Raw genomic sequence first — 20,328 nt, 5'->3', positions numbered from 1 at the left:
TTAAGTGTTAGTAGTGGATATGACATTTCGCAACAGGTGCCATGTTCATATTCTCAGGTTCAAGGCCCTTCTTACACATCTGTATATCTTTAAAAATATGTTGTGAACAAAAGTCAATAACAATTAAGAAAAATCTGTATTTTTTAAAAAAAATTTGTGGTGGCCATATAGTACACATTACAAAAAATACACTGGTATTGTTAATACTGTGCTAAAAGATATTTTCAGGTTTTGGACTCTACTTATATACATCAGTATCTATTTAAAAAAATATGTTGTTAATAAACATCAATAACAATTTATTTATTTATTCAGTCTTGTGGGCATAATTTAAACTCCCCTCTTGTAGTTCGCATTATGGAAAATGCTTTGGTACTGCCAGAGTAAACATGGAAACATCTAATTCCATGTGCATGTTACATTTATCTCTCAAACTGCTACTGAACACCCCAGGGCCAAAGGTGGGGAGAAGACTATAGTCATAAAAAATCGACTCAAGTACTAGGGACATACAGTAAGTAATGCAGCACATTTTTTTTTTCTGAAAGCAGGTTGGTTTTATTTGGGATTCCGATACGCCATATTATTCCCCAATCTTTTGGCTACAAAACTGAATTTTTCAACATAATCTCCATTCAACGAGACGTCCTTATCCTGCTGCACTGAGAGGGCCATATGCCCACATGGTACCACATGTTTTAGTTTGCTTGGCAATTTTTGATTATTATAAAAAATGGAGCAAAGAATTTGCATCAAATTTTATTTGAAAAAAAAAAATGGAATCAAGTGCTTTAAAACACTTAAAATGTTGACAGTGGCATACAGTGAGTCTGCTCTAAGTAAAAAGAGCCAAGATGGCCGAAAAGATGCCAATGACGAACCTCGCTCTGGATTCCCCAGCACAACAACAACAGATGATAACATTGAAGCTGTGAGGAAAATTGTTATGGAAAATCGTTGAATTACCATGAGAGAAGTTGCTGAGGATGTTGGCATATCAGTTGGCTCGTGTCATGCAGTTTTCTTGGACTTGTGGGTGTGAGGCATGTGTCGACGAAGTTTCTTCCAAAACTTCTCAATTTTGGTCAGAAGGACCGTCACATGAGCATCACTCAGGAGCTCTTGAATGATGTCGTGATGATCCTGATTTGCTCAAGAGGGTTGTAACATTGCTCAAGAGGGTCGTAACTGGTACAAAACATGGGTTTACTGTTATGACATCAAAACCAAAGCCCAATCATCCCAATGGAAGCATCCTGGAGAGCCAAGACCAAGAAAAGCACGCCAAGTTTGATCAGATGTCAAAGTTTTGCTCACTGTTTTTTTCAATTACTGTGGCGTAGTGCATCATGAATTTTTGCCTCAAGGTCGTATGATCAATAAGGAGTATTACCTTGACGTTATGTGTCATTTCTGAGAAGCAATACGCAAAAAAATGCCCAGAATTTTGGGAAAACAATTCATGGTGTTTGCCACAACAGTGCACTTGCTTATTCATCGTTGCTTGTGAGAGATTTTTTGGACAGAAACAACACAACAATCGTGCCTCAGCCATCATACTCATCAAATTTGATCCCCTGTGACTTTTTCCTGTTCCCAAAACTGAAGAGACCTGTGAAAGGTCGAGATTTTCAGTGATTGAGGAAATAAAAACTGCATTGCAGGAAGTACTCAAGGCTGTATCAAAAAGTTCTTATGATAAGTGCTTCGAGGATTGGCACAAGTGTGTTGTATTTGAGGGGGATTGCTTTGAAGATGACAACATGGATATTGGTGAATAAATAAATATTTTTTCATAAAAATATAAAATCACCTTACTTTTTGAACATACCTCATATATGTGGTCGACTGGCAGGAGATCTGGTGATCCTGCTGTCCATGGCAATTGTTGTATGCAACGAAAAGCACATTACGTTGCAGCAGCCTTAAGTGAATGTGCATTCTGTTGCTATAAAAGCACAGTGTCTGCCTATCAACAAAATAGTAGTTGTATGAGGATTAACAGTCATCAGAAGATTGATTCTGTTATCTTTAATGGTTCTCACTCTTGTTTACAGTTGATGAAAACAGTCTAATATCAAATCTTTCATGTGCAAAAATTCTCAGCAAGTTAGAGCAGCAATGCCATCCTAACTGAGTGGATTGCAAATCCTGGTGTAACCAAGTGAGGAATAGAATAACATCATACAACATGTAGTCACACACACAGTGATTTTACAACTGATTGCTAAGTTCTTAGTGTTCAGCTTAAGTGATATTGCTATATATGGTAATGAGGGATCCCAAATCTGTTTGCTTGGAGCTCATGTACTGCTTTCTCTCATAAGAGGTTTGGAGGCTATTTTTGATATTGATCTCGTGAAGCTTTTCTAGAGTATAATGTGGCTTCAGAGGTAGTAAAACTAATTATATTAGGTAATCAGCAAAGATTATGCATTTGACAGCAATTCTTTTAGTTTGTTCTGGGGATTTATATCCGCTATGTATTAATGATTTTTACTTTATTTCACTCTTTCATTCATATTTCACTTACTTCTCAGCAATATTGGTTAAATAATACTCCATTTAGTAGTATCTCATGTGCCATGATTGGAGTGGTTGCTCTCTCTCTCTCTCTCTCTCTCTCTCTCTCTCTCTCTCTCTCTCTCTCTCTCTATCAATAAACACGTGGTGATGCCTGTACGGAGCTGAAACTCAGATTGAGCATCTGGAAGGGATGAAAACACCGGTTGACACAAGCAGAACAGCATAGTGTTGCCAAATTGCTCACAGGGTTGTCAGTCTCATTACTTTTCTCACACACCTCATAATTACCCTTTTATTGCAATTGGAATGTGCCAATGGCTTCTTTCGATTTTTGCAAAAATGTGATCCTATACTTAAAGGTGGGAGTGAAAGAAGGTATTGTATGCTTACTTTACTGTTTTTTCCACTACAGCAGGGTCTTAGTGAGCAAATAAAGTAGCAGGTTTTACATTCAGATATTTTATATGCTTGTTCATTTTTAAATTACCTCGCTACCATAATCGTAAGAATTTGGTTCTGTACTGTTATCAACTGGTTCATCATTGGTAGAGATTAATGGGACTCCTCAGGAGCCTCATGACGTTTTGTGAAAACATGTGTGATGAATATGGGGCATCAAGCTATTCTGGCACCTGTCTCCTTTCTTGTGCCTCAATCTCCCATCGAAGACTGAGTGTTATTTTTCTTACTAACCAACCCATAGTGACAGTTTTCAGTACTGGCCCAGTGAAGTGTTACATGCTGTTTAGGCAAACATTTCACACTCCTTGTGTAGTACAAGGAAAGATGATCTCTTTAGAACAATATTAAATAGGGAAGTCATGGAATATATACCACGCAAGTGTTTATTTTTGGTGTGTGGACATTAAATTGGAGGTGTGGAATACAAGAAAAGAGCAAGCTGTGACGATAAATAAAAAACTTCACCTGTTGTGGGTGGGGCCTTTCACATTTTGACATCAGAGCTTAACGGTTGCTTGACTGTCAAAGAGCAGGCATACTCTCAAGAATGAAAACAAAAGACAAGATGGTTTTGTGAAGAATAAAATATATTGTAATCTTGGATGTCATGTTCAGCCTTTGAGGGTATGTCGTATGAAAAGTTGTGTTCTACTGTAGTTCACAAGTCACTCTAATGATCTGTACACCCACTCAAGGATATATATGTTTGTAAAAGGAAAGTAGCGGACGTACTTTTTCATGATATGAGTAGAAGTTACTTTCTTTTGCTCCAATAACAGGTGCAGAATGTGAAGAAGTCGAGCCTTCCTTTTACTACACACGGGATTTCAGAGGCACTGATTAGTGGGTGCCCTACTTCAATAGAATCAACAGTGGCAACCAGATTTAAAAAAAGTAAAAAGGTAAATATGGCAGATATTATGTTGGGCGATAGATCTCATGAAGTGTTCTGACTCAGCTGCAGCTACAAGGAGCGAGCCTGCAGCTACATCAAACCTTAAACAAATAAGAAGAATGCTTATTTGGCACACTGAGCATTGGGGCAAAAAGAAGCAAATAAAGAACTACAAATTTGCAAAACCTTGAAATTCAATGATAAATTACCGCATTGCTAAGAGCAACCAGAATTAAACAAAAGGAGAAACTCTAAATGTACGGACATAAAAGTCAGTAATGGTCCATTAAGAAAAAAGTGAAAGGAAATATTGGAACAATTCACAAATCTGAAGACAAACCAAACTTATACAGTTGTGGTACAAGTATTACGGCAACATCAATTAAATTTGCATGTCAAGTAAACAATGTCGACTCATGAATAAAAGAATGTTTTAAATATGACAAAGTAATTTCTTGGTGGGTTTGGAGAAGAATTTTTGGTGGGCTCGAGCTAGTCATTACTAGAAAAATGGCCACAGAGTCTCCAGAATGATTTAAAGATTTATTACAACAAATGTCTGACAAAATAAATTCTTACAAAAGTACAATCTAAAAGTAATGAACTGTCTGTCAAGGTAGAAAATACGAAAGGAGAACTAATTAGAGATAACAGAATACATCACATAGGAAAAGAAGCTAAGTTAACTAACATTGCAAGTTCTTTGACCCAGGAGTTGAAGGATGAGATCAGTAACCAGTGTGATTTAGTTCGCAAGGAAGTAAAAGAGCAGTTCAAAGAATTAGATGGAAAAATTAACAGAGTAGGTCAGTTTGTTGTCAGAGAGTTCAGCCAGGTTAAAGAGCAAATCTCAGAGGTGAACAAGTGTGCAAATGTCTTAGAACAATGCAAAGAAGTTAGAGAAATAGTTAACACACCTGAAATGCTTTCTAATTTGGAGGAACGATTACACGAATTTGTAAATTTTACCATGCAAGAGGAAGATGAATCGCTTAATACAACACACACACACACACACACACACACACACACACACACACACGCAGTACAGAGACTATGGGAGGCTATTGAGAGTACTAAACAGGAAACCATCAGCAGGTAGGCATAAATAACAATGGGTTATCGAGTAGTTTATTAGAGGAGTAATATGAATTTATCAAAGCAATTTCTGAAATTAAAACCTGATGGAGAAGTTCACCCCACCTATTTTTTGAGAGTGTTTTCTAGATTTTTACCAAAAACACTGGGAGGGGGATAGCAAAAAGATGGATTTTGCCTTGAGTTATTTGATAATAGACCCTGATACAGGGCAAGATAAAGGATTATACAATGTAGATATGATTGAAAGGTTTAAGCCCCTGTGGGAGTATGCAGCCTTTGTGAATTCGGTGGATTTACAACCACCGGCTGCCCGAATTAAATTGTTTCTGTATTTCCATCTTAGTTTTCTTGGAGACAAGTTCTAACTTCTTTGATTATTCTGTTATCTTTTATTAATATTATGCCATATAAACCACTTCTTCCAGAAATAAAACTAAAAAAATAATAACAACAATAATAATAAATTTACGATCTTGACACCTGTATGCATAGAGTCTAGTGTGTATTCAACAGTAATTGCATTAGTATGTTCACAAAGATAGCCATGTGCATAATTAATAAACTTAACTATAAATTAATATTTCAAGGAGCATTTTGAAGGTGTACAATGTACATGTAGTACATGAAAAGCCAAAAGTTATAGCACTATGCCACTTGTAGAGAAATGCTTTAACTCACAAGATCTTTGCATGGACTATGAATATAGTAAGCTAAATATTCTGGAATTTAGAAAAGGAAGTTTTTGGATTTGTACATTTTTTAAACATAAAGAAAGAAGAATAAAATTGTTGGGTTTGTATTTGAATTTAATTTTATTAGAGGAGGTTAATCATGGGTAGTGATTTCACCTCTGTTTAGTGTTGACTGATGAATAGACCGACCACAGAAATTATACTGACAGTTGATGATGAGTTACTTGAAAGCACGCACTTATTCGAATGCATTTCATAGGGGTTTGCTAGGATCAATTTTTGGGGTGATGGAGAACCCGTGGCAGGTCCGTTCTGTAGGGAATGATACTGACATATGTGTCTCTCTATTTCCTTTTCTTACTTCTCCATTAGGAGTACCAACTCTGTCTTCCCTCTGTTCACATGCAAAGTTCCTGTCACATGATCTCTTCTTTTTAGAGAATGTATAATTGAATTTACAACCTACAACAGTAGAATTGCTGGTCGGCATTTAACGTAGGATGACAACAATAGCATGGAGGGCTGCATCAAACCAGTCTCTGGACTGAAGACCACAACAACAACAACAACAACAACAATAGACGAACAAGATTTCTTTAGAGTTAAGTAAGTGACGCATTAGTCAGACCACACATTGTAAGGGAGAAGTGTCCTGGTGGGAGATGGAAGGCAGGACAAACTGATGGCATGCTAATATGTATAGCTGAATAAGAAGCAAGATCTTAAAATGTTAACAAGAGAATGAAAGGATTTAATTACTAGTGTTCAAGAAGGAGAAGGACCATGAGGAATAAATTTTAATAACAGGAGACCAAGTGCTAACATTATCCTAGTGTATTCACAAGAAATACCTGGGATAAAATCTTTTGTATTGCGTAAATCTAGTAATTATAAGAAAATAAAGGATAAGCTACCTGTATTGGTAACTAGAAGGAAGATACATAAGTGTGAGAAGTATGTGCACGAAGTGATGATGTTAGATGTATTATAAAAAAGGAGTACAAAAGGACAGAGAGAGGAAAGAGAAGTTAGAAGAGAGGAGTTAAGATCTTTAGATAGGGAGCAACCAGGCAATGTCAGCAGAAGGATGTTATCAGAGAACGTATTGTTTAGAGTGAGAAAAGGTAGTAAAAGTAGGCTAGTAACTGTGTTTACTGATGAAGTTAAGATGAAGCATACCCAAATAGCAGATGAAGTGTAGCAGAAGGAAAGGGTAGGCAGATCCATAGGATGAGTTGCATGTATCTTGGTCAGGTGAATCCGTGGGAGGAATGACCTGTACTGTATAATGTAGGTAGGAGAGAGGTACAGATGTACGGACCCATAGAAGGGATGGTCTATACCATGGTCAGGTAAATCCATTGAGGCAGTGACCTCTAAAAGGTACACCCACATCTATAATGGTATTGAGATTTGACACAGTGACTGCCCTTAGAAGAGTGTAAGTGCAGTGAGTACAAAAATATGAAACTGTATAATGTCTGGTGGCCATGATATGAAAGTTTTCTCCACACTAATTCTATAATCAGATAGACTTAGCTTATAGTAGAGACAAAAATGTTCCATGCTTGTTGACCAGAGCCTGTACTGAAATTTGACTCTAGAGACTGAATAGTAGACATATACCCAACAAACAATTCCTCAGGTAATAATAATGTGAGAAAGGGTAAAAGGTAACTGACTATGTACATATAAAAGAAGTAAACAAGACATTCTTGAGTATACTTGCTTGAAGGCAGTACATTGTTAAATAAATAGACTATTTATTTATTTATTTACATGTCAAGTTCCATAGGACCAAATTGAGGAGCAAATCAGCAATACAACAAGAATCAGCTTAATTTTTCAAGGCACTCCTTGACATAATAGAAGGCGTGACCCATGGGGAAACTCTTCAGTTTTGAGTTGAAAAGTGTGTGGATTACTGCTGTGATTTTTGAATTTCAGTGGTAGTTCATTGAAAATGGATGCAGCTCCTTTCTGCACAAGAGTTAAGGAAGTCCAATCCAAATGCAGGTTTGATTTCTGCTGGGTATTAAATGAGTGAGAGCTGCTTATTCTTGGGAATAAGTTAATATTGTTAACAAGAAATGACAGTAAGGAATACATATATTGAGAGGTCAATGTCAAAATATCCAGACTCGTGAACAGGCGTTGACAAGAGGTTTGTGAACTTACACCACTTATTGCCTGCACCGCCCTTTTCTGAGCCAAAAATTTCCTTTTAGAATGGGAAGAGTTACCCAAAAATATAATACGATATGACATAAGTGAATGAAAATAAGCAAAGTAGACTAATTTTCATATCAAGTTATCACTCACTTCAGATACCATTCGAATAGTAAAAATGGCAGCATTAAGTCTTTGAAAAATATCCTGAGTGTGGGCTTTCCACGGCAGTTTACTATCTGAACACCTAGAAATGTGAACTGTTCCGTTTCACTAATCATATGCCCGTTCTGTGAAACTAAAACATCAGGTTTTGTTGAATTGTGTATTAGAAACTGTAAGAACTGAGTCTTGCTGTGATTTAGCGTTAGTTTATTTTGTACAAGTCATGAACATAGGTCATGAACTGCACTATTTGAAACCAAGCCAATGTTGCACACAACATCCCTTACTACATCATCAGCAAACAGAAATATTTTAGAGTGACCCATAATACTAGAAGGCATATCATTTATATAAATAAGGAACTGGAGTGGCCCCAACGCTGATCCCTGGGGCATCCCCCACTTGACTGTACCCCACTCAGACCCTACATCACAGCCATTCTCAACATTGTGTATAATGACCTTTTGCTGTCTGTTGCTAAAGTAAGAGGTGAACCAATTGTGAGCTACTCCCCGTATTCTGTAATGGTCTAACTTCTGGAGCAATATTTTGTGATCAACACAATCAAATGCCTTAGTTAAATAAAAAAATATGAAACTTTTTGTTTAACCCATCCAGTATCTCACAGAGAAAAGAGAGTATAGCATTTTCAGTTGTTAAATGACTTCTAAAGCCAAACTATACATTTGATAGCAGATTGTGTGATATAAAGTGATCAATTATCCTTACATACACAGCCTTTTCAATAGCTTTAGCAAATGCTGATGGCATAGAAATACGTCTAAAATTGTCTACATTATCCCTTTCTCCCTTTTTATAAAGCGGCTTTACTACTGAGTACTTTAATCGTTCAGGAAACTGGCCATTCCTAAAGGAAAAATTACAAATATGGCTAAATACGCGGCTAACACGTGCAGCACAGTACTTTAATATTCTGCTAGGCACTCCATCATATCCATGAGAGTCAGTATTCTTCAGTGATTTAATAATTGACTCAATCTCCCCCTTGTCTGTATCACAGAGGAGTATTTCAGACATCGATCTCAGAAAGACATTTTTCTAAGAAAGTTGTATGATTTCTTGTAGAAACTAAATTTTTATTTAATTGACCAGCAATGCTCAGAAAATGATTGTTAAATACTGTACATATATCTGATTTATCAGTAACAGAAATATTTTTAGTATGAACTGACTTTATATGTCGACCTTGTGCTGCTTCCTTCACAACTGACCATATGGTTTTAATTTTATCCTGTGAATTAGCTATTCTGTTTGCATACCACATACTCTTTGCCTTCCTAATAACATTTTTAGCACATTACAATACTGTTTGTAATGGGCTACTGTAGCCTGATTGTGACTACTTCTAACATTTTGATATGATTCCCGCTTTGTTCTACATGATATCCTTATCCCACTAGTCAGCCACCCAGGCTGCCTATTACTGCTAGTACCCCGTTAGAACATTCTAATGGAAAGAAACTCTCAAAGAGCATGAGAAATCTGTTGAGGAAAGCATTATATTTATCATCTATGTTACTGGCACTATAAATATCCTGCCACTCTTGTTCCCTGATGAGGTTTTAAAAAACTCTCTATTGCTGTTGGATTAACTTTCCTACATAGTTTGTAATTATATATGACATTTGTTTGAGTGCAAAAGCCTTTTAATGTTAAAATTTGTGCATATGGTCTGAAAGGCCATTCACCCTTTTACTAACAGAATGCACATCTAGTAATGAAGAACGAATAAAAATATTGTCTATGGCTGTGGCACTGTTCCCCTGCACCCTAGTTGGAAAAAACACAGTCTGCATCAGATCATATGAATTTAGGAGATCTACCAACATCCTTTTTCTTGCACCATCATATACAAAATTTATATTGAAGTCACGACATATAACTAATTTCTGGTACTTCGTACAAAGTGAATCAAGAACCCTCTCTAACTTGAGCAGAAATGCTCTGGAGTTGGAGTTAGGGGACCTACAAACAACAACAATTAGAAGTTTAGTTTCACGGAATTCAACTGCCCCTGCACAACATTCAAATATCTGTTCAGTGCAGTGTCGTGATACATCTGTGGACTTAAATGGAATACTGTTTTTTACTTACATAGCCACTCCCCCACCCTGCAAGGAACTCCTTGAAAAACAGCCAGCTAATATGTATCCTGCTAAAGGAAGCCTCTGAATTGTCAAATTATTTAAGTGGTGTTCCGATATACCTACAATTTCAGAGTCAGCATCTATAAGCAGTTCACTAACTTAATCTCTAATACCTCTCATATTCTGATGAAATGTGCCAATTCCTTGTCTACTTGGAAACATGACATTCTCTGAAGGTGAGCCCTTAGTTAGAGGGACTTCCTTTAAGCAGGTATACCTATCAGCTGACTTCAGTCTAAAAAAGGTGGAACTCTAACACCAACTACTAAAGGAATTGTTCCATTAGTGATCCCACCACCACCTACTACACTGTCACCTATAAGCTTTACCAGCCTCCCCTTCCCATACCTATTGAGGTGCAGATCGTGCCTTGTGAAATGCGACCTACTGATAGACCCAACTGGCACCACTGAAATGTGACCCATGCCCTCTGTCATCAGTGCCCTCTCCAGCCCCAAGTTAACACGTCTAACAGCCGCATTAAGATGAGGCCGATCATGACGCTGAATCAGTTGCACGAAATGCATATTAGTGCCACTAGTTTGAGTGGCTATCTTTACCAGGTCACCATCTATATCACATTCCCCATTCTTATCAAGACTGTTCTCTGCTCCACCCACTATCACTGCCTGATCCTCCTTCGTAAAATTCATACATAACTCCCCTATGCTGTCAGTTACCTGAGCCAACCCTGCACTAGGCCTCACAATGCTGGTGACCTGGTACTCACTCCCCACATCACACAGGATGTGGAGTACATAAGATGGAGATATACAAAGCTTAGTAACACTGTTTAGCACAATTTAACTGAAATGAAACAACAAAATCGAAAAGATTTTTATTAAATTAAGTTTTATTCCTTTTTAAAGAAGGCAATCATATCCAATGTTTTTAAGTAATTAGGTTGTTTATAGTTGTATGTTAATGGTTTTGTGTGTGTGTGTGTGTGTGTGTGTGTGTGTGTGTGTGTGAGGTCCCAACATCTTTCGTTTAAGTGGGGGAATATGAAGTGTTACATTCTGTTTAGGCAAACGATATTTCACACTGCTTGCATAGTACAGGGAAAGATGGTCTTGATAGAATAGTATTAAGTAGGGAGTAAGTTTCAGAACATTTACTGTGTGCGAGTGTTTGTTTTTGTATGTGCAGATGTTAAATGGGAAGTGTGGAATACGAGAAAATAGCGAGGTGCAACAACAAGTAAATGGCTTCACATGCTGTGGGCAGAGACTTTTATGCTTTGACATAGTGGCTTCACTGTCAAAGAGCATCCATACTCTCCAAGAATGAAAACAAAAGACAAGATGGTTTTGTGACAAATGAACTATTTTGTAATTTTGGACGTCGTGTTGAATCTCTGAGGCGTATGTCATATGAAAAGTTGTGTTCTACTCTAATTCACGAGTATATTGTAGAACAAAAGCGAACAGGTGCTTTTCATTTATTATAATGTTGTTCTACCAAGAACCAACAGAAGATTCTGTTAACATAATTAAATATGTGTTTAAAATTCAAAGCGACAGCCAACCCGACATTGCAGGGTCGATTTATACCCTTTTGGTAGAGCCCTCTTACAACACAGGTTCACTTCTGATGCCTGAGCTGCTAGATCCCCATGCATGCCTAAGTGAGATGCCCATGATTTTGGGGCACTGTGACTCTTGCCTACATCCATTGTGCCCAATGACCTTCGCTTTGGCTGGGTGGTGCCTGGTGGTAGAGCCATTGATCGGAGTAGGTGGCACCTGGCTGGGCATTTGACACATGAAACACATGAGACTTAACTGTCGTAATGGCCATACTGTTCTGGCTGTCTCAACAGATAGGTGTAAATGCTTCAGTGCATACAGTTACAATCCAACTGTTTTCTGTAGCCTAGCTGCTCCATGGGAAGAGGGACAAGCCAGATGACTGGGAATGACACAATTTATTTAATACACGTTGTGTATGAAAACAGGTGGAGATACTTTTACAGTGATTAAGCTATTATTTTTTGTGGAATAGATAGGAGATAAATTTGGAGAATAGATACATGTAAAAATGTGAAATGGGTTCACTATTGATTAAAGCTTCTCTTCTGCACATTGTAAGGAACTTAGGGAATGTGAAAGACTGGGTGGCATACCAGTGTGGCAGTACAAGTCTGTCCAATAGTTGGACAGTTCCTTCATGAATAATCATAAACAAGTGGTAAGTAGTAAGCACACCACTGTCAACCTTAAGTCTGTTTTTGACCACTTATCAGAGTATAATCTAATTAAATATGTTGCACCTCAAGGATCATTAATGGGAGCATTTCCGTTCCTTTTCCACACCAATGGATGGATGTTCATAAAACTATCATATTTCCAGATTACACCAAAATTATATTAAAGGGGGAAAGGAAGAATTACAATAGTCAGTATAAGATACATAGTCATCCATTGCAGGTTCAGGTGTCAAGAATGGATTGGGTGGCATCTGGGGGGCTAAATTGGTAGTGACAGGTTCCCCCTCCCCCTCCACCCTCTAAGCCAATATGTAACATTGTTGTCTTTAAATCTTGCTGTAGTATCCAGTCCTTCATAGAAAGTGTAGTACATAATATACATCTGTTTCATCATCAACTAGAATCTCTGATAGGTGGTGGTCTGAGTTTGACTGACATCAAAGGTCTTGGGTAGCTTACAGTCTTCGAGGATGTGGCGAACTGTTAACGCTTCTCCACAGATGCAGTGCAGGGTTTCTTCTTGTCATAGCAAAAATTCATGAGTTATTTTGGCATGTTCAGTTCTGACATAGCATAAAACATTACCTTCCTTTCTTGCTGGTGTTTTTGGTGGTCTGCAGTTCATTGGATTACCTTGATCTGCAGTTTATTGGTTACCTTGGCAATCGTCTTCCAATTCTTCAGGATACAGCATTGAATGTGTGTCCTTACGTCAGTACTAGGAATATTTAGTTCAGGTGTTTCCATTCCCATTGCTTCTTTAGCTAGTTTGTCAGCCAGTTCATCACTTTGAATGCAAATGTGACTTGGTGTCCAGAAACAAGTGGTAGACACGTCTGTACTGTGGAGGGCATACAGTTGCTCATGAATGGTAGAGACCAGTGTATGTCTCAATAGCACTTTTATATTGTTTGCAATGCACTTAAGGAGTTACTGTGTATAATGAAATTCTGCTGCAGTAAAATCATTATGTTTTGTAGTGTTCTTTTATGGGTATTAATTCAGTGGTATAAATACTTCATTCAATTAGGGTTGTTCTTAATTCTGGCTATGTATGTATGCATAGCTGGAATCTTCATTATGTTTGGAGTCATCAGTGTTATGGGACATTAAAATGTGGCTACCCTTGGATGACTAAACAAAATGTACAGCTAAAAAAATTGGGAGTTACATTGACTTTGCTGTCGTACCATAGACCCATCCTTACTACTTGTTGGAGAATATACCAAGGAAGAATTTGCAATTGAGACCATTGCAGGAAAAAATCCTAGAAAATGGTACTGGTCCACTACTGCTAGCAGCAGACAGCTATACAAAAGGACAGAAATGGGCAGAAAAGCATGGCCACCATTTCTCACCAGCAGACTTACGTGTCATGCACATTTGTAGAATACAGTCTGCCCATCCTCATCCAGAACTATACAGAACTGTAATAATAAACAAAGATCATTGACATATAATTCTGGTATGTTTTACATGTCCCACAGTGTGTTCTGTGTCATTTACTGTAACTGCAAAAAGTGTGCCACTTAAAACTGATTCCTGTGGGACTCCATTGTCCTGGAAATGTTGGTTACTAAGGGTCATGCCTATCCTGGCTCTAAACTATCTAAATGATAAAAAAGATGTTGTATTAAGCTCACTCATGATGCCATCACTTTTTATTGTATGCCTCGTGAAAACCAAAGCATACTGTGATCAAATGTTGGTGGTGCACAAAATCCTCTCTAATTACAAACTCCAACTATATAAGATGGTAGTTCAAGGTCTTCAGAAAGGAGCTATAGATTCCAAATATAACAAAGTCGCACTTTATCCATCCTTTCTAATAGTTAACCCAAGTTACTTGTTAGGTTGATCAGTCTGTAGCTATATCTGTTTCTTGCACCTAGCCCTGGTTTTAGCATAGATGTTTTGATACTCTCTTTCCCGCCGTCTTGCCATATCTTGTTGAAAATTTTTGAAATAGAGTTTCTACCATGTTTGGAGTCATCAGTGTTATGGGACATTAAAATGTGGCTACCCTTGGATGACTAAACAAAATGTACAGCTAAAAAAATTGGGAGTTACATTGACTTTGCTGTCGTACCATAGACCCATCCTTACTACTTGTTGGAGAATATACCAAGGAAGAATTTGCAATTGAGACCATTGCAGGAAAAAATCCTAGAAAATGGTACTGGTCCACTACTGCTAGCAGCAGACAGCTATAGCATTTGATTGTGGATTTTGTCTGGTTCTGCGGACGTATCCCTACATCTTTTTAAAGCATTATTTAGTTCACAGGCTATAAAGGGTACATTGTAGGTTGATAGGTCTGTTGAAATACTGCATTCTTTTAAAAGGCGATATTGAGTGAAATTAGGATGGTAATTCATAGATGCTGACATTTCAGCATAATATATTGCTAAATGTCCAGCAATGTTCAGAGGAACAGGTGTCAATTTTTTCTCCACCAAGAAATCCCTGGATTCTATTAATGTACTGAAGTCCACTAATCCACTATAATTTGAACCCCACTTGTGAAGCAAGGGTATGTGGTGTCATAGAACAAACCTACTGTTCCCAACATTCTTTCTCCCTTTGTTTGCCCTTGGTCTTGTGAATAAAATTAGATTTTTGCTAGAGGAGTTGCTTCTATGTCACCATAGAGCCCGTTGTCATTCTCTGATGGCATCTACGATCTCTTTGCACCATTACAGAACATGTTACCATCTAGGTGAACCAGAAGAGAATGGTACTTTAGTGTTTGCAACTTCGAGAATCATTTCTGTTGCATCTCGTACTACTTCATCAATCCTCTTCTCTGCATTTTTTGTGATCTGCACTTTAGCAATGAAAACATTCCAATCATCTCTTTGCAGAGACCAACATTGTAAACAATCTGTGTGATGTAGATTTGAGCCAGTACAATAATCAGGTAATGTTCAATATTGCAAAGATCAATGTGAACATTCCTCTGGATCATAGGATGGCAGATTATAAAATCTGTTGCAGAATATGAGCCATAAGCAGTGCTGAAATGTGTTTGAGCCCCTGTACTTATTAGGCAGAGCTCAATACCTGAGAATAATCTTTTCAGTAGTTGCCCACTACTAATTGTTATGTTTTTGTTGTTTGTTCGGTTTGTTTTATCATGTAATTTACAACACTTGTAAAAACATAATTTAATGTGTTAGCTGCTATTAAGGGATTTGTTACTTACTTTATTATCCTCTGATAGTGTCATGATGTGACATGATATCCTGTTTTCACCAGTTTCTTTTTTTATAACTCTCTGTATTCCCTTCACTTTGTTGAATAAATATGTTTTTATCATTATGCATTATTTTTGTGTATCTTATTACATTTCTTATATATCTAAAAACAAAGATGTATCTAAAAACAAAGATGATGTGACTTACCAAATGAAAGTGCTGGCAGGTCGACAGACACACAAACAAACACAAACATACACACAGAATTCAAGCTTTCGCAACAAACTGTTGCCTCATCAGGAAAGAGGGAAGGAGAGGGAAAGACGAAAGGATGTGGGTTTTAAGGGAGAGGGTAAGGAGTCATTCCAATCCCGGGAGCGGAAAGACTTACCTTAGGGGGAAAAAAGGACGGGTATACACTCGCACACACACACACACATATCCATCCACACATATACAGACACAAGCAGACATATTTAAAGACAAAGACAAACTCTTTGTCTTTAAATATGTCTTTAAATATGTCTGCTTGTGTCTGTATATGTGTGGATGGATATGTGTGTGTGTGCGAGTGTATACCCGTCCTTTTTTCCCCCTAAGGTAAGTCTTTCCGCTCCCGGGATTGGAATGACTCCTTACCCTCTCCCTTAAAACCCACATCCTTTCGTCTTTCCCTCTCCTTCCCTCTTTCCTGATGAGACAACAGTTTGTTGCGAAAGCTTGATTCTGTGTGTATGTTTGTGTTTGTTTGTGTGTCTGTCGACCTGCCAGCACTTTCATTTGGTAAGTCACATCATCTTTGTTTTTAAAAACAAAGATGATGTGACTTACCAAACGAAAGCGCTGGCAGGTCGATAGACACACAAACAAACACACAAAATTCAAGCTTTCGCAACAAACTGTTGCCTCATCAGGAAAGAGGGAAGGAGAGGGAAAGACGAAAGGATGTGGGTTTTAAGGGAGAGGGTAAGGAGTCATTCCAATCCCGGGAGTGGAAAGACTTACCTTAGGGGGAGAAAAGGACGGGTATACACTCGCACACACACACATATCCATCCACACGTATACACACACAAGCAGACATCTCGGGATATTTTTTATAATATATGTGTAATTCAAGTAAAGAATTATTCAAGTTACATGTTTTATTTAGTAGTCTCTTTTTCTGGCTTGAAACCCTTATTCCTTGTGATTCAGATCTTCATTTTAAAGCTTCCCTGTGTGCCACGATAAAGGAGCAATGGATATGGTGGATAAGAATACTGTATAGTGAAGGAAGGAGATATCAAAAACCACTTGCAAGAGGTTAACTCCGCTAAAAACTTTATCCATTTATTAAATTATGTGTAAAACAATTTAGTGGTATTAATACAGTGTCTCTTGCAGGTACCTTAACATTGTCAACAAGTTTTTAAAATTGCTATAGTCTTGAATTTGATCTGCCTGTTCTTAGCTCCAGGCTTTGTTTGCCAAATTGCAGAGGTTCTAGAGGCAATTAGTGATGTATTAACATCATATTAGTTAATGAAGATTGAAGTAAAATGTCATTGTAACTAATATGAGTTATATAATAATAAAATGCATTGATGTGAATGAGTTAATTTTCTGTGATATTAAGGACAGATTCTATCATTTTCCTTTAGTAACCAGCTGTCATCATGTATGAATTGTAAACATCTCATTTTCCAGCACATTTGCCAGATAGCATCTGATTTTTGGCAAGTAATTCCACCAGAAGTTATCCAGCAGTGGTTGACTATTGTGATAACACAACTGGCCTGGGACTCTAGCTCTGCAGAAGTACGGAGGAGTGTATACCGGGGAATGCGAGCACTTGTTATCAATCCACTGTGTGCTGAATACATGCAAAAGGTTTGTCCACTACTTATACTGAGAAAGCAATTTAAGGTGAAACTCATGTTTTCTCCTTTTGATAATAAGATGTGAATACACATTGCAAGTTCAGCATTTGTTAATTTTTGTTAAATTCTTTTTTCCTGTGTTTCTACTTTGAAAAAAGTTAGTAAGTACAGGGTTAAAATAATCTTGTATTTTGTTGCATACAGTTTGTATTTTAACAAGTTTGTTTGTGTGGCCATCCTCCGTAGGAAGCATATAAATACTTGTTTTGTAAATAAAACTGCCTTTTCCTGCTGCCAATTAATTTATTTATCCAAACACATTTTGCCTTTCTCTTGTTTTAAGGCATCATCAGTGGGATCTATAACAGTACAGTTTTGTTAGTTTTAGATTATTAAACAGTTCACGTTCAGCTGTCACCAAAGCTTTCAACCACACGCTAACAGCAAGTACAACACCATACAATTTAAACCACCAACCTTCCCCCAACACAAAAAACACACTCTCTCTCTCTCTCTCTCTTACATACAAACGGTATAAACATCATGAATAGAAGTTAGTCTTGAAAATATACTTCATTTGGTTGGCAACAAGTAGGTAAACATGCCAAAGAGGGGGAAACACGCAATGGAGTTGCTATATTTACATTGTGAAAAGCAGTGTCCAGCGAAATAGTTATATCGAGTGGCAAAAGAACAATAGTACACCACAAAAAAGTGGAGAAACATGATGAACAATGTGAAGAAGGTCAGAACACAAAGTTGTGCTTATATGTCAGTAATAAAGTGGTAGTGCGACCTCCAGACCAGATGTGAGGAAACGCAGATCAGCAAATCGTAAGTAATTACTTTTTTACAAAAAAAAATTGTGACTTGAACTGTTTAATAATCTATAACTAACAAAACTGTGTCGTTATAGATCCCTCTGATGATGCCTTAGAACAAGAGAAAGCCAAATGTGCATTTGGATAAATAAATTAAGTGGCAGCAGGAAGAGGCAGTTTTATTTACAAAACAAGTAGTTTGTATTTTATTCTAGTAACAGAAGTAGTCGACAATACTCATTGTGTTAGTAGTCCATTCTAACTTTATGATTTTGAACATTGTCATTTTGTATACAATCACAGTAATAAAATCATACCACTAATATAGTGGATGTCTATGGAAGTAGCACTGTATATATTACAATTCCGATTACTGTAAATAAATATTTATTGCTACTGATGAACTGGATGTATACAAACAATAGTATTATAGAGAACAGAGTTCACAGATCTATGTACTGACTTGGCAGGAAATCCTAAGAAATTTTGGTCTTATGTCAAAGCGGTAGGTGGATCAAAACAAAATGTCCAGACACTCTGTGACCAAAATGGTACTGAAACAGATGATGACAGACTAAAGGCCGAAATACTAAATATCTTTTTCCAAAGCTGTTTCACAGAGGAAGACTGCACTGTAGTTCCTTCTCTAGATTGTCGCACAGATGACAAAGTGGTAGATATCGAAATAGACAACAAAGGGATAGAGAAACAATTTAAATTGCTCAAAAGAGGAAAGGCCGCTGGACCTGATGGGATACCAGTTCGATTTTACACAGAGTACGCGAAGGCACTTGCCCCCATTCTTGCAGCGGTGTACCGTAGGTCTCTAGAAGAGCGTAGCGTTCCAAAGGATTGGAAAAGGGCACAGGTCATCCCCGTTTTCAGGAAGGGACATCAAACAGATGTGCAGAACTATAGACCTATATCTCTAACGTCGATTACTTGTAGAGGTTTGGAACACACATTATGTTCGAGTATAATGACTTTTCTGGAGACTAGAAATCTACTCTGTAGGAATCAGCATGGATTTCGAAAAAGACGGTCGTGTGAAACCCAGCTCGTGCTATTCGTCCACGAGACTCAGAGGACCATAGACATGGGTTCACAGGTAGATGCCGCGTTTCTTGACTTCCGCAAGGCATTCGATACAGTTCCCCACAGTCGTTTAATGAACAAAGTAAGAGCATATAGACTATCAGACCAATTGTGTGATTGGATTGAAGAGTTCCTAGATAACAGAATGCAGCATGTCATTCTCAATGGAGAGAAGTCTTCCGAAGTAAGAGTGATTTCAGGTGTGCCGCAGGGGAGTGTCACAGGACCGTTGCTATTCACAATATACATAAATGACCTTGTGGATGACATCGGAAGTTCACTGAGGCTTTTTGCAGATGATGCTGTGGTGTATCGAGAGGTTGTAACAATGGAAAATTGTACTGAAATGCAGGAGGATCTGCAGCGAATTGTCGCATGGTGCAGGGAATGGCAATTGAATCTCAATGTAGACAAGTGTAATGTGCTGCGAATACATAGAAAGATAGATCCCTTATCATTTAGCTACAAAATAGCAGGTCAGCAACTGGAAGCAGTTAATTCTATAAATTATCTGGGAGTACGCATTAGGAGTGATTTAAAATGGAATGATCATATAAAGTTGATCGTTGGTAAAGCGGATGCCAGACTGAGATTCATTGGAAGAATCCTAAGGAAATGCAATCTGAAAACAAAGGAAGTAGGTTACAGTATGCTTGTTCGCCCACTGCTTGAATACTGCTCGGCAGTGTGGGATCCGTACCAGATAGGGTTGATAGAAGAGATAGAGAAGATCCAACGGAGAGCAGCGCGCCTCGTTACAGGAGAATTTAGTAATCGCGAAAGCGTTACGGAGATGATAGATAAACTCCAGTGGAAGACTCTGCAGGAGAGATGCTCAGTAGCTCGGTACGGGCTTTTGTTAAAGTTTCGAGAACATACCTTCACTGAAGAGTCAAGGAGTATATTGTTCCCTTTTACGTATATCTCGCAAAGAGACCATGAGGATAAAATCAGAGAGATTAGAGC

The 20,328-nt window shown here is 37.8% G+C and overlaps 1 protein-coding gene across 5 annotated transcripts in view; it reads left to right on the top strand.

Annotated features, from left to right (window-relative positions):
• The window catches only part of LOC126259326 (condensin-2 complex subunit G2-like), a 306,542-nt gene that overhangs the window by 120,896 nt on the left and 165,318 nt on the right, over positions 1–20,328 (top strand). For all 5 annotated transcript variants that reach the window (XM_049956017.1, XM_049956015.1, XM_049956013.1 and 2 more), the window contains exon 10: positions 17,274–17,456. In XM_049956017.1, coding sequence (XP_049811974.1) covers positions 17,274–17,456 — 183 coding nt within the window. The remainder of the gene's footprint in view (positions 1–17,273; positions 17,457–20,328) is intronic.

Source organism: Schistocerca nitens, chromosome 5 (genome assembly GCF_023898315.1).
Source record: "Schistocerca nitens isolate TAMUIC-IGC-003100 chromosome 5, iqSchNite1.1, whole genome shotgun sequence".
Taxonomy (NCBI): domain Eukaryota; kingdom Metazoa; phylum Arthropoda; class Insecta; order Orthoptera; family Acrididae; genus Schistocerca; species Schistocerca nitens.
This window is presented reverse-complemented; position numbering and strand designations above follow the sequence as displayed.